This window comes from Leopardus geoffroyi, chromosome C2 (assembly GCF_018350155.1).
Source record: "Leopardus geoffroyi isolate Oge1 chromosome C2, O.geoffroyi_Oge1_pat1.0, whole genome shotgun sequence".
Taxonomy (NCBI): domain Eukaryota; kingdom Metazoa; phylum Chordata; class Mammalia; order Carnivora; family Felidae; genus Leopardus; species Leopardus geoffroyi.
The window spans coordinates 126,814,772-126,827,984 of record NC_059333.1 but is presented as its reverse complement, the minus strand read 5'-3'; the positions used below and the strand labels follow the sequence as shown (position 1 = coordinate 126,827,984).

The window sequence follows — 13,213 nt, the reverse complement described above, 5'->3', positions numbered from 1 at the left end:
ATAACGTTACATCAACATTACTTATCCTACAAATTACCACCTAACAAAAATTAGAAATAAACACTTTAGGAAGTATTGGCATACATTTTTAAAGCAAATGTCTAAAAATAATGTAACTATAGATCTGAAAAAGATTCTTTGAGAGTAGAATTATCTTCATAACACCAAACAACAAAGCTATTTTTTTTTTTTGACCTTCGAGGAAAAAAGACAGATTATTACCTCATGAAAAGTTCATCAAATTGAGGAAAAAATAAATGTGCCCAGTCTCAGATTCTAAATCCACCAAAATAAGGACAAAATGTTATTTAAATTACATCCAAAAACTATGTTCCAATATGTGCAACTGAGGAAGCTATTTAGAACAGAAATAAGGGCACTTAATTCTAAAGATTAATAGTTAATGAAAACTGTACTGCAACCTGAAGTACTACCTCAAACAAATTGGAGAGCATGTTTTAAAATTCTAATTAAGAGAACAGAAAAAATAATAAGGAAAATAGAAAATGTAATAGCTAACAGTCTGTTCAAATTTAACAGCAAAAAGAATTTCAATAAAGAGGAAACATAGTTTACCTCCAATGGAAAAACGAGACTACTGTAACTGTAGAATAAACAGACCTAAAGAACTACAGAATGATGAAAATTTTCAATAAAAATATGGTAAAAAGTATACAATTAAATGCAATGCATAAACACTGACAATACGGGACACATTATTTAACTGAATAAGAAAATGAGTTATCTGGAAAACCAATTAAAAGTGCTACTGATAAGATCACTCTGATGACTTATCAAGCTCTGCAACTCATCACATCTGTACCCTACAGAACAACTAACCTGATTGTCTCTCTTCTCAGCTAAGATATAAGCAATGTCAAGGAGCATTTTATTCCAAAGCCGATAATCATATCTGGCCATAACTGCCTTGTAACTGTCCATGCACATAGTCTTTGAAGCAGAGGATTAAATGTTCCTGCCCATTTTATCTAGTCCCCAAGACTCGTCCTGCAAAGTGAATAAAAATGATTATCTTTTAATCTGCCCCTTGCATACATACCATAAAAAAAAAAAAAAAGAGAGAGAGAGAGAGAGAGGAGGGCAAAGATGAGAAAAAAAAAATTCTTGAAAATATGGATAATTATTATCTAGTCTGGAATTAAGTCCTCAGTAAGATCTCTGTGCTTTGTTGAAGGGTGGGTGATTGATATGTCCCACATTTTATGAAACTGGGCCTTGGGAGACACGATCATTAATTAATCATATAGTAATATTTTGAAGTAAATTTGAAAATGACTTGAAAATTAAGTTTCTACTTTTGAAAAATCAGTAGAAATATAATGTTGATCTCCTTCCATTTTTCTTTTTTTTTTTTTTTTAAATTTTTTTTTTTTTTTCAACGTTTATTTATTTTTGGGACAGAGAGAGACAGAGCATGAACGGGGGAGGGGCAGAGAGAGAGGGAGACACAGAATCGGAAACAGGCTCCAGGCTCTGAGCCATCAGCCCAGAGCCCGACGTGGGGCTCGAACTCACGGACCGCGAGATCGTGACCTGGCTGAAGTCGGACGCTCAACCGACTGCGCCACCCAGGCGCCCCTCCTTCCATTTTTCTTATCATATTTTTAAAAATAATTTCAAATTGAAATAGGCTAGATCATGATATACAAAGAGCTTAGGTAAAAACAAAATGGCATTTATCAAGCAGTTTTAAAAGCTATCATGATCACGGGTAAACTGTGGGAAAAGACAGACAGAAAGGCACTGGAAGGAGGAGGAAGCTACTCAACTCAAAAGGAACAGAAGAGCCATAATTAAAATATATTTAAGAATATTTAAAATTAACACATATATAGGTCATGAAAAGGATAAAAATAGGGAAAACAATAATAAAAGTCACTAAAAACAGGCCAATGGAAAGGAGGTGGAATGGACCATTATAAAGTCAGTAAAAGAATGTAATACTTTGTTTACACTGTAGTGGAGAACAAATGCAAATGAAAATTAAGTGCATTTTTCAGGAAACTGAGACATTTTAAAAGTCAAAATATTCTATATTATTCTCTTATGTTCTTAAATACAGCATGTGGCATGTATTTAATCTTTTATACAGAATACACACAGGTTTGTGGATTAAAGAGAAGTACCTTGCCCCTACAGAAAAGCTCCAGGTTATTCTCTCTCTCAATATCTGTAAGCAAAATCTTTTGTTTTCTTTTTAGTATAAATTATTACTTCATAGTTCTATCAGCAGGACAGCATTTAACATTTGCCCTCCATTGGGCATTCCTTCATTCCTCCATTGTTGGTTCTCCTTTCTCTCCTGGTCTTATGAGATGAAAATATAAACTTTTTATGAGAGCAACTTGGACTATTTAGAAGCAATTTCTATTTTATGTTTAGTTCCATTTATTTCAAACTGCTGCATTTACCATGCATCTGACAACCAGCTAAATGGGCATTACTGCATAGGAGAAAGTAAGATGAAAACTAAATAGAACATATAAAGAAAAAAAGAGCAAACTAAAATGCAGAAGATAGCAAAAGTCATGAAATTAGAAAGGAAAATGTATAACATCAGATAATTTAAAAATAATAGTGTATTTACAGTATCTTTAAAGAATCTTGGGTATAAGATCTCTTTTTCTTCCTAATAATGAGGAAGAAAATACTCTCAAAACACAGAATTTAAGGTATCTGATGTGTGTCTTGTACAGAAATTTTTTTCAGCAATATAACTGTATTTTTATTTTACCTTTTTAAAAAAAATTGGGTAGATATTCCTCTTTTCCTAATAATAAAAAAAATATTACTCTCAAAAGCAAATATAGTAAAACCTTGGTTTGCAAGCATAATTCATTCCAGAAACATGCTTGTAATCCAAAGCACTTGTATATCAAAGCAAATTTCAAGAACCACTGGCTCGGTCGTGATCATGTGACATGCGGGGTCACATACTGATGCCGTACTGCAAGACACTGTATTGCAAGACACCGTTCATTTATCAAGTTAAAATGTATTAGAAATGTTTGCTTGTCTCAGGGAACACTCACAAACAAGTTACTTGCAATCCAAGGTTTTACTAAACTGTTTCATGTTTCATACAGACATGTAACTAAAAGAATAATGGACACTAATATGGATTAATCACATTAAAATAAGAAAAAAAAGAGAAATGAAAAAAGAGAAATGGACAAAAATATGGATGACCCAAGGTAATATACAGCTTTAGGCAACTGATTACGCCAGAATATGACAAAATTTTAAACCAGGGGTTTGCAATGTGTATTCCCCAAAGTATTAGCATCAGTATAACCTAAAGTTAAACTCTGGGGGTAAGTCCATGCAATCTGTTTTAATAAGCTCCACAGATGATTCTGATGCATGCAAAAGTTTGAGAACCAATGTTTCAAACATATTTGATAAATGAGAAATACAATGTAAATGCAAGATGAAATGTAATTAACAAAATTAAATTTGGCGTTTCTTATGATAATGTGTAAGATGAATATAAAGTCACTGCTACTAAAAAGGATGTAATCTGGGAGTATTTACACATAGGTGCATGTACACACACACGTGTGTATACTTGACATCACATATCAAAAAGAACAGTCATTTTAGGTAAGCAGAGTTAAAGTAGTTGAGGGAAAACAGAACAATTGCTAAATTAATAAAATTGCCTTGTTATGGAAAGAAACAAGGAAAAAATGAATATACTTAGCTGAGAACTCTGTAGATAATTCTAAAATGAAAATAAAAGTGAAAACTAATCTGTCAATTCCTCAGATTATCTATAGCTGACCTAAATGAACTGACTGCAGAGACATTACAGTTAGATAGAATCAAGTTATTACAGCAGGAGAAGAATGCTGGCTGTGCAGTGATTGCAATTAGATGGAATTGTTTCAAATATAAAAACAAATAAAAATTTATACACTTAGGTATAATAATGAGCAATAAAGCAATGTAATTAAGTAAAAAAAAAAGACTGAATCTCAAACTTCAACTACTAATTTTGGGGTTTATCAACGAATATGGCCTAATGAACTCCTAAAATATCCTGAACTATGAAATAATGATATATGAAAGTAATTAAATGTTGAGAGAGAAATTTGCTGAAATTTGCCAGAAATTTTCCATTTTCATTCTCAAGGCAATCAAATGCCAGTTATCAAAATCGGCATATATCTTACCTAAACAGATAACATAAGCCATTCAGATGAATTTGGGGGAGGGGAGAGATGGTATTTTTCAGGAGCACAGCAATTAATTTAAATACTTAATCTAAATAAATTTTAACTGGAATAGAACATTTAACAAATCTAATTGAAGAAGAAATAAAATGTTGGTTACTTACCAGCAAGGGTACTTGTATGCCTAAAAGCTCTGACCTGGGAGTCTGACAAACCAGTCAAAAGGGAAATTACTGTGTCCATCATATACTCATCATAAATTATGCTATACTGACACTGTCGAATCAGGACTCCAATAAATTCACAAAAGTTTGAACGAAATTTTTTCCATTGAGGTCCGGGCATGGTAAGGGGATAATCACCACTGTCCTAAAAAGGATAAAAAGGACATTATTAAATTTGACATATGATATCAATTTGATCAAAGTTTTTTTCCTATGTATAAACCAACATTTTTTTCTCAAAAGTAGATGTGGACAGAAATTGAAGGTACACTGAAGACTTTGTATTTATTGTTTGTTTTGATCTTCCACAACTAAATAATTCATAAAGTATTCAAAATTGTTACTGAGAACCAGAATTTAATTCATTATTCTAAGCCAACATTAAAAAAAAAAAGTGATTCCAATTTGTATCCTAGTTGAGATAATTTGAAGTAGGAAACAAAAAATATTAAAGAAGTTTAGACTAGAAAGGATATCTGCTACTGAATTCAGGTCAAACTAATCATGATTCCTGTAGCATATAGCATCTTTCAGTTATTTTAAATAAAATTTTTAAGAATTGAGAGATTCAAAAGTATAAGCATTTCATTAAGAAGTCCAAACCTAATTTTTCACATCCGAAACTGCAACCTTATCTCTTCCAGTTTCACAATATACGGGTTCTATAACTCTATTTTACAGAGCAGATTTATCAACTTTTCAAAGAATAAAAATCTAATATGGGCTCTTAATATTACCAGATTGTGTCATCTTGTTTAAAACATGAAATTGACAATGAACCCAATTAGAGGTTTCCTACTCTAGCCTAAAACATTTTGGTAGAGAAATGTAAATTCACAAGGCAAAGAATGAGAAATTCTGTGAACATGGTGCCTGAATATTCTCAATTTATAGCTATTTGGTTTTTTCTAGGTCAAACTCTGCTAGAAAATTAGTTATGAGTGAAGTTATTAGCTGCATATATTTAATATTTTCTTTTTTTAATTTAAATACTTCTTTAGAAAGTTTTTTTTCATGTTTATTTTGAGAGAGACAGACAGACAGAGCATGAGCAGGAGAGGGGCAGAGAGGGGAGAGAGAATCCCAAGCAGGCTCCATACTGTCAGCAAACACAGAGCCCAACACAGGGCTCAAACCTATGAATTGTGAGATCATGACCTGAGTTAAAAATCAAGAGTCACTCAACTGACTGAACCATCCAGGTGCTCCAAATACTTTTTTTAAGTTTATTTACTTATTTTGAGAGGGACAGAGATAGCGTGAATGAGGAAGGGGTAGAGAGAGGGAGGGAGAATCCCAAGCAGGCTCCCTGCTGCTAGCACAGAGCCTGACATAGGGCTCAAACTCACCAACCATGAGATCATGACCTGAGCTGAAATCAAGAGTCAGATGCTCAATGGACTGAGCCACCCAGAGACCTCTAATATTTTTTACCTTAATTACAATTCAGCTAATGAATCGAAGGAAAGAATAGTCCTACTAATGATAGGAGATTCATTAGTGGTCTGGAAAATAATGTGCAAGAAATATCTGAGGAAAAAACAGGTATTTGGTTAGGTGGGGCTTCTGGAAAAGCCTTTAACATGACCAGACTAGGTAAGTATGACATCTTCAGTCCTTTGTCCCTTCCCCTCTCAGTGATCTAAAACTCACGTGTAATGCTGAATGTTCAACAGTGATTTTGCAACCATCAAGGGGACAAATATGGAGATAAAAATGACAGAAGGAGACGGAAAAACTCTAGGTCTCTGCACTGCTGAGATGCAGTACAATAATGTTTTACCTACTCCCAGATTTATTTTGCATAAGACAAACATACTCCTGTGAATTCAAGCCATTGTTGGTCAAATTTTCTACTACTTACAGGCATCAATCCTACTATTATGGTAGAATTATAAATAGTGGGGAAAGATGAGTTTTTCAGTGAGTGATTTTGGTGCATTTGGCTTTTCATTACAAAGAAAATTAGACAGATATTGCACCTTACACCAAAATTAATTCCTAAATGAATCAAAACACCTAAAACCAGTAAAAAAGAAAAAAAAAAAGGAAAAAAGAAAAGAAAAATAAATGGCAGACAACATGGGAGAATATTCTCAGGGTGAGGAAGTCTTTTACTAAACACAATACAAAAATTAGAAGTCATAAAAGACCAATAGGTTCAACCACATAACATTAATTTTTGTATTTAAAAAAAACCATTAAAAGCAAATCCAAAAGCATAACAATAGGGTTTGGCTTTCACTTAGAATGTGGAAATCTACCAACAATGAGAATAAGCTAAATCAACAACAACAACAAAAGTTTTCTTGAGCCCATCTTGAACTGAAGTAATTATCATTCCAAAGAATAAGCCCCTCCAAGAAGAGATCAAACAAACAAGCTCTATCATGTATGGCACAGCCTAAGAAGAAAATGTGGTCTCCACAAAAATGAGTAAGATATGAGCCTAAAATTTTAAGGAACTATCAAAGATGAAGTGTGAGCTAGTTTGTCACAGTGGTACAACAAGGAGTTTACACTCACTCAAAAGCTCTTTTCCATAGGTCTCAAGTGGGTACTTAAAAACAAATTCTGAGACAGAGCAGAACAGAGAGCACCTCTCTTGGTGCAGACTTGCAGGTGATGATCTTCAATTGCTGGGAGAAAGGTAAGAAGCCTAGCTCACATCTCCAGGCTTTTCGTCCCCTGCAAACTAAAAGACAATTTGATGGAGGTGAGTCCACAAACTGAATCACCACCATAGCCAGGCAAAGAATCACTGCAGCTAGGAGAAGGTAAAAGAAGAAATCTTCCATCTGGGGGAGAGAATAAGACAAAACACTGGCCTGGACCCTGAATCCTAATACCAATATCAAACCAGAGGTTTGATAGCATTGGGAAGGGGACAGGAAACCACCTGAGGCCTGTCACAGAGATAATGGCCAGGAAAGCTGAGAGGGTCCCTCAAGGGCTCCAGGCACAAAAGGCATGATTAAGACTCAGCACTAGGGGCACCTGGGTGACTCAGTCAGTTAAGCGTCCAACTTTGGCTCAGGTCATGACCTCATGGTTTGTGAGTTCAAGCCCTCCCTGCATCAGGCTGTGTGCTGACAGCTTGGAGCCTGGAGCCTGCTTCAGATTCTGTATCTCCCTCTCTCTCTGCTCCTTCCCCACTCATGCTCTATCTCTCTCAAAAATAAATAAACATTAAAAAAAAAAAAAAAAAAGACTTAGCACTAGGACAATAAAGAGTCCCCATGCCTTCATTATAATAGAAGGCAATAAAGCCAACACCAGTCTACCACTAGATGGAGGGGCAAGAGTGTGGGGTAGGAGTGCTGTGTGCCACAAGAGAACAAGAGAGCTGAAAGCTGAGGGTAGAGCATGAATACTGAGAAAACCCTCTTTGGGTATCCTATGAGCAAGGCAACAGCAGTTATTGTTAAAATCTGAAAAACCGAGAAATACGAAGATTATGGCACACTAAAGACGGTATCAACAGCAGAACACAAAACTAGCTCAATTCCTAACTAAACTGACAATGTATACTATTATATCCTTTTTAAATTTTTGTATCGTGCAAAAAGTTATTAAAAGGAAAAACATTTTTAAAAAAGAAAGAAAAATCTGTATCTACTTCAAAAGACAGTTTCTTGCTTTACTCTAATACCAGTTATAAATTTCTCTTTGTTAGACACATTTATACATGCCATGTAAAAATAATTGTCTAGGGGCGCCACGGTGGCTCACTCAGTTGTGCATCAGACACAACTTGATTTCGCCTCAGATCGTGGTCTCATGGTTTGTGGGGTCAAGCCCTGCACTGGGCTCCACGTTGTCAGCACAGAGCCTACTTGGGATTCTCTCTCTCCCTCTCTCTGCCCCTCCCCAACAAACGCACACCCATGCACACACAAATGCTGTCTCTCAAAATAAATAAATAAACTTAAAAAAAAAAAAAAAAGAACTGTCTAGAATTGAAGGGCAGAGGTATACTGAAAACTAACTTCCTTCACAAGGCAATAATTTCTTTTTTTAGCAAAGCTAAGAAAACAAAATAATAATAGCAAAATAAAGATAATAATCAAGTAGCCTAAATACCTTATCCACAAGTAGTATTTAAATTCTTTGAGTGCAGTTTTACTATGATGCTCTGCACAAGGAAATTACTGAATAAACTAATGAAAAGTAAGCAATATCAGGGGTGCCTGGGTGGCTCGGTCGGTTAAGCATCCGACTTCGGCTCAGGTCATGATCTCACGGTCCGTGGGTTCGAGCCCCGCGTCGGGCTCTGGGCTGATGGCTCAGAGCCTGGAGCCTGTTTCGGATTCTGTGTTTCCCTCTCTCTGTGACCCTCCCCCGTTCATGCTCTGTCTCTCTCTGTCTCAAAAATAAATAAACGTTAAAAAAAAAATTAAAAAAAAAAAAAAAAAGAAGAGTAAGCAATATCAAATACGAGACAAGTATAGAAAGGAAGAAAGATGCTCATGGTGCAAGAGTATCAGGCAGAAATCTGCAAGAAGGGTAATAGAGAGCAAACCAAAAAGGTCCAGTAAGAAAGCAGTTTCTCCAAATACATTTAGATGACTATAAGGGGAGAAATTTCCATGTACAAAACATAACATAGCTAGGATTTATATTGTATGCACTTTTCACATCTGTAATTTTGTATTATCAGTATACTGTGGTAAACACTGGTATATATAAAGATAAGAGAAATAAGATCTTAAGAAGTTGTCCTAGGTAACAGACATACAGGGTTCTAGTTCTGGGACTGTGAAGTCCACGTATTCTTAACTCTACAATGGAGCTTCATCTAGTTTACTATAGGAACCTTGGAGGACATAAGGATTATCTAGTAATTGCTCTTCCAAGGAAGAACATTAGAGTTCTGCTAACAAATGGACACACAAGCAACTAATGGAAAAGTTTATTTTGGAAGTTTTGGGGACAATGATGGGGGAAAGAAGTAAAAGGATACCAACCCTCAGAGATAAGAGCCAGCAACAAAAAGTACAAAACTTAGAGCCCCTGAGATGAGAGCAACAATCTTAAGAGAGGTCCACTGCGAGGTAGAACTCATTCAGCTGACAGAGTTGGAAGGTTAACTACCTAATCACTAAACATTTGATATTTGGGAACCCAATCTGGTCACAAACTATAGATAGCTGAAGAGATAAAATACTCTTTTAAGAGTAAATCCAAGAGAAGAGCAGCTGGGTGGCTCAGTGAGCTAAACATCTGACACTGGATCATACCATGATCTCATGGTTCAGGAGTTTGAGCCCCCACACTGGGCTCTCTGTCAGCACAGAACCTACTTCGGATCTCTCTGCCCCTCCCCTGCTCAATCTCTCTCTCAGAAATAAACATTAAAAAAATAAAAATAAGCCAAACAAAAACAAAAAGAATTGTTTAACTCAGCTGATGGACAATGTCTCTCTCTCTCTCTCTCTCTCTCTCTCTCTCTCACACACACACACACACACACACACACACACACACACACAAAATCACCGGTTTTTGGTGAAACTGGCTTTTGGTTACCTAATTTCAACATACTTACCCAAAGACATATTACTATGGCTGCTTAAAATGGTGATGTGTAAACACTTACTTGGAGAAAGTATCCATCCATCCAACTGTCCATCTACTCAGGTATTTACTGAGCAATAAATATGCTCCAGGCCCTATGCCAAGTTCTTAACATACAAAGATGAACGCAACAAGGATCTTCTCCTAAGAACTTCTACTTTATTTTTTTCCAGCCTTACTGAGATTTAATTGATATATAACACTGTTAAGTTTAAGGTATAAAAGAAGCTGATTTGATACATTTATATACTGCAAAATGATTAACACCATAGCATTAGCATAACACATCCTATCACATTACATTACTCACTTCTTATTTTTTGGTGAGATCATTTAAGATTTCTTAACAACTTTCATGTATATAACATAGTACTATTAACTATAATCACCATGCTGTATATTAGATCCTCAGAACTTATTCAACTTATACACCTGGAAGATTATACTCTTGGCTAACTTCTTCCCATTTCCCCCCATACTCCAAAGAACTTCTACTTTAGTTGAAAAGAAGGACACATAAAAAATAAACAAGTAAATTAAGTACAATGATAGGAACGTTATAAGGGTACACAGTACTACTTAGGAAGGAATGTCAATTCTCTGCAGAGGCAACTGGGCAGGGGAAACAGGGTCAACAGCATTCTAAGCAAAAACATTAGCAAGTGCCTATAAAACAAAGCTAAGCTATGACAATGAGATTACAGAAGTACTTTAAGTTTGGCAACCTAAGCCACATTTTGTGGTGGTAACCAAGACAAAAGATGGGGCCAAGTCACAGGAAGCCCCTTCCTCATATAAAGTCTTCATTAAAATAAAGCCAAGCTTTATTCTGGAGATAATGTGTGGCCATTGAAAAATTTTGGGCAAATAAGTATCATGAACAGATGTGAGCTTTAAAAAATATTTCTGGTTCCACTGTGGAGAGTAACTGGAAGTAAAGGTGAAGGAAATGGAGCAAGGAGACTACTGCCAAGAGATCCAAAAACCAAGGAGGCGGGACAGAGAGCGCCTAACTAAGGTAGTAATGATGATGATGGACCAAATAGGAGAGATGTGACATATACTCAAATACTAATAAAATAAAATCTACTGAAGTAAATGACTATTGGACAAAAATGACTTATTTCTGGTTTGATTAACTGTTGGGTTTATTCACAACTGGAAACAAAAATGAATTGTTTGCCCCTGACTCCCTGCAGGAAGAATAACTCTTTTGTTTAGGGATGCCTAATTACTAAGTCCCATAAGAGACCAATACCCTTTAATAAACAACTGATACAGAATATCCTATTTCCAGACTTTAGGACACACTGGTTTCTACATTCAAAATAAATAAAAAATTTCAGAAACAGATCAATGGATCTTAAAACCACTGAGTGGCATAAGCGTAACAGAGTACCAATATTTGATAGTTGCAAATGTAAAGCATTTTTACAAAAAGATTCAATGGTGATCACAGTAAACAAGAGACCAATTGTAGCAACCTACTTGAACAACCTGATATTGCATATACTATCTACAGTGACCTAACATGCAATACGCAGCATCATCTATGAAATTTCCTTGCAAAAAAATCTAATGAAGTCATTAGACCTAACTTTCAATTATAAAATACAAGAGATTTAGGAACAAGTTAAATGAAACCATGAGGAAAAAAATCAGAGGAACAAAAATGTGGGATACTTTACAAAACAACTACATTGTGGTCAATTAAAAGTTAATGCCATGCAAAGAAAAAAAATGTGAAGGAACTGTTTTATATCTTGGAAAAGTACTGACAACAAAGCAATCAAATGCAACATATAAAACAGTGCACTCTAGCCGCACTGACTTCTTTGTTGTCTCTAATACCCTAGGTATATATATATTTCTGCCTCAGGGCCATTTGTGCATTTGAAATTTTCTCTTCCCCTAGACATACCCATGGTTGCTCGATTATCTCCCTCAAGTCTTTACTTAAGGTCACATTCTTGGGTTTTCCTGACTATCCTATTTAAATTCATTCTTCCACTCCCAATCTCTTCGCCCTTTTCTGCTTTATTTTTCTGCATAGCATTTACTATCATTTGTCATACTATAATATTTTGCCGATGTATTTTATTCACTGGCTGATTCTCTACTCATCCGTAGATCTTCACAAACATTTTGTTAAAGGTAATAAATGATCTACCAAAAAGAAAAAGAAAACTTTATAAAATTCAAGATTTTGATTACCTCCAGAAGCACTGGAATGGGAGAATTGAGGAGCACAAAGATATTTGGGTAGTATTAGCAGTATTTCAGTTAGGTTGGGGGTGGCAGATTTATATACATATATATATATACATACACACACACATATATATATATATTACATATATTCTCTTTTGGGTATATCAAATGACACATGATTTCTTTAAATGAGTACATTAAAACGTGTTTGAAACTATCTACATTAACATCCTTGAGAATACCATTTCCTGAAATTACTAGGAGAAATTCCAAATTCTGGAGTACCATTATCTAAATTATCACAATGTTACAGTCAGTATTTAAGATGCAAAATCACCTGTGAATTTATATATCACAGTGATTGGATGAGTTTTTCACTTTTGCCTTCCCTCAAAAAGTTAGAAAGCATAAAAACTGTGTGTCAAGGGAACAAAAAAAAAAGACATATTACTTATCCTTGGAAAGATCCAGTGGATTTTTATAAAACAAAATTCTGAGTGGCCTAAATAAAATTGGTTATTAAATATATTGTTTGAGCTTTTGTTTTTAAGTTAAATAGCCATAAAGATTAATTATTTAGACAGATTATTTTGGCTGACTGCCATAATGCAATTAAAGAGAAAATGCTCTTTACTATCAGACCTCTGCTAATTAAACCTAAGATAACTCTTCCAATTCTGGCAAACCTCAGCCTTAAAGTATCAAGAAATTCAACTGGTATATATACACCAATTAAAGAAATAATGCAAAAATACATTTGGAAAGAAAAATTCTGCAAGTCAATGGTATAAAAATTTTGTTGTAATTTTCAAACCTCTATCTTATCTCTGTAAGTCCAGCATTTATCTAAGACATTGTCTAGTGTGCTCAGGAGCACAAAAATGTTTTAGGGATGGCTTATTTGTAAGTATTAAATACAGTAGGGGCACCTGGCTGGCTCACTTGGTGGAATGTGAGACTCTGAATCTTGCGGTTGTAGGTTCAAGCCCAACAATGGGCATGAGA

The 13,213-nt window shown here is 35.0% G+C and overlaps 1 protein-coding gene across 3 annotated transcripts in view; it reads right to left on the bottom strand.

Moving 5' to 3' along the window:
• The window catches only part of STAG1 (stromal antigen 1), a 401,516-nt gene that overhangs the window by 161,495 nt on the left and 226,808 nt on the right, over positions 1 to 13,213 (bottom strand). For 2 of the 3 annotated variants that reach the window (XM_045503549.1, XM_045503550.1), the window contains one exon: positions 4,361 to 4,565. In XM_045503549.1, the coding sequence (XP_045359505.1) occupies positions 4,361 to 4,565 (205 nt within the window). Of the gene's footprint in view, positions 1 to 840; positions 936 to 4,360; positions 4,566 to 13,213 lie in introns of those variants that run through there. The other variant, XM_045503551.1, reaches the window with a different exon arrangement.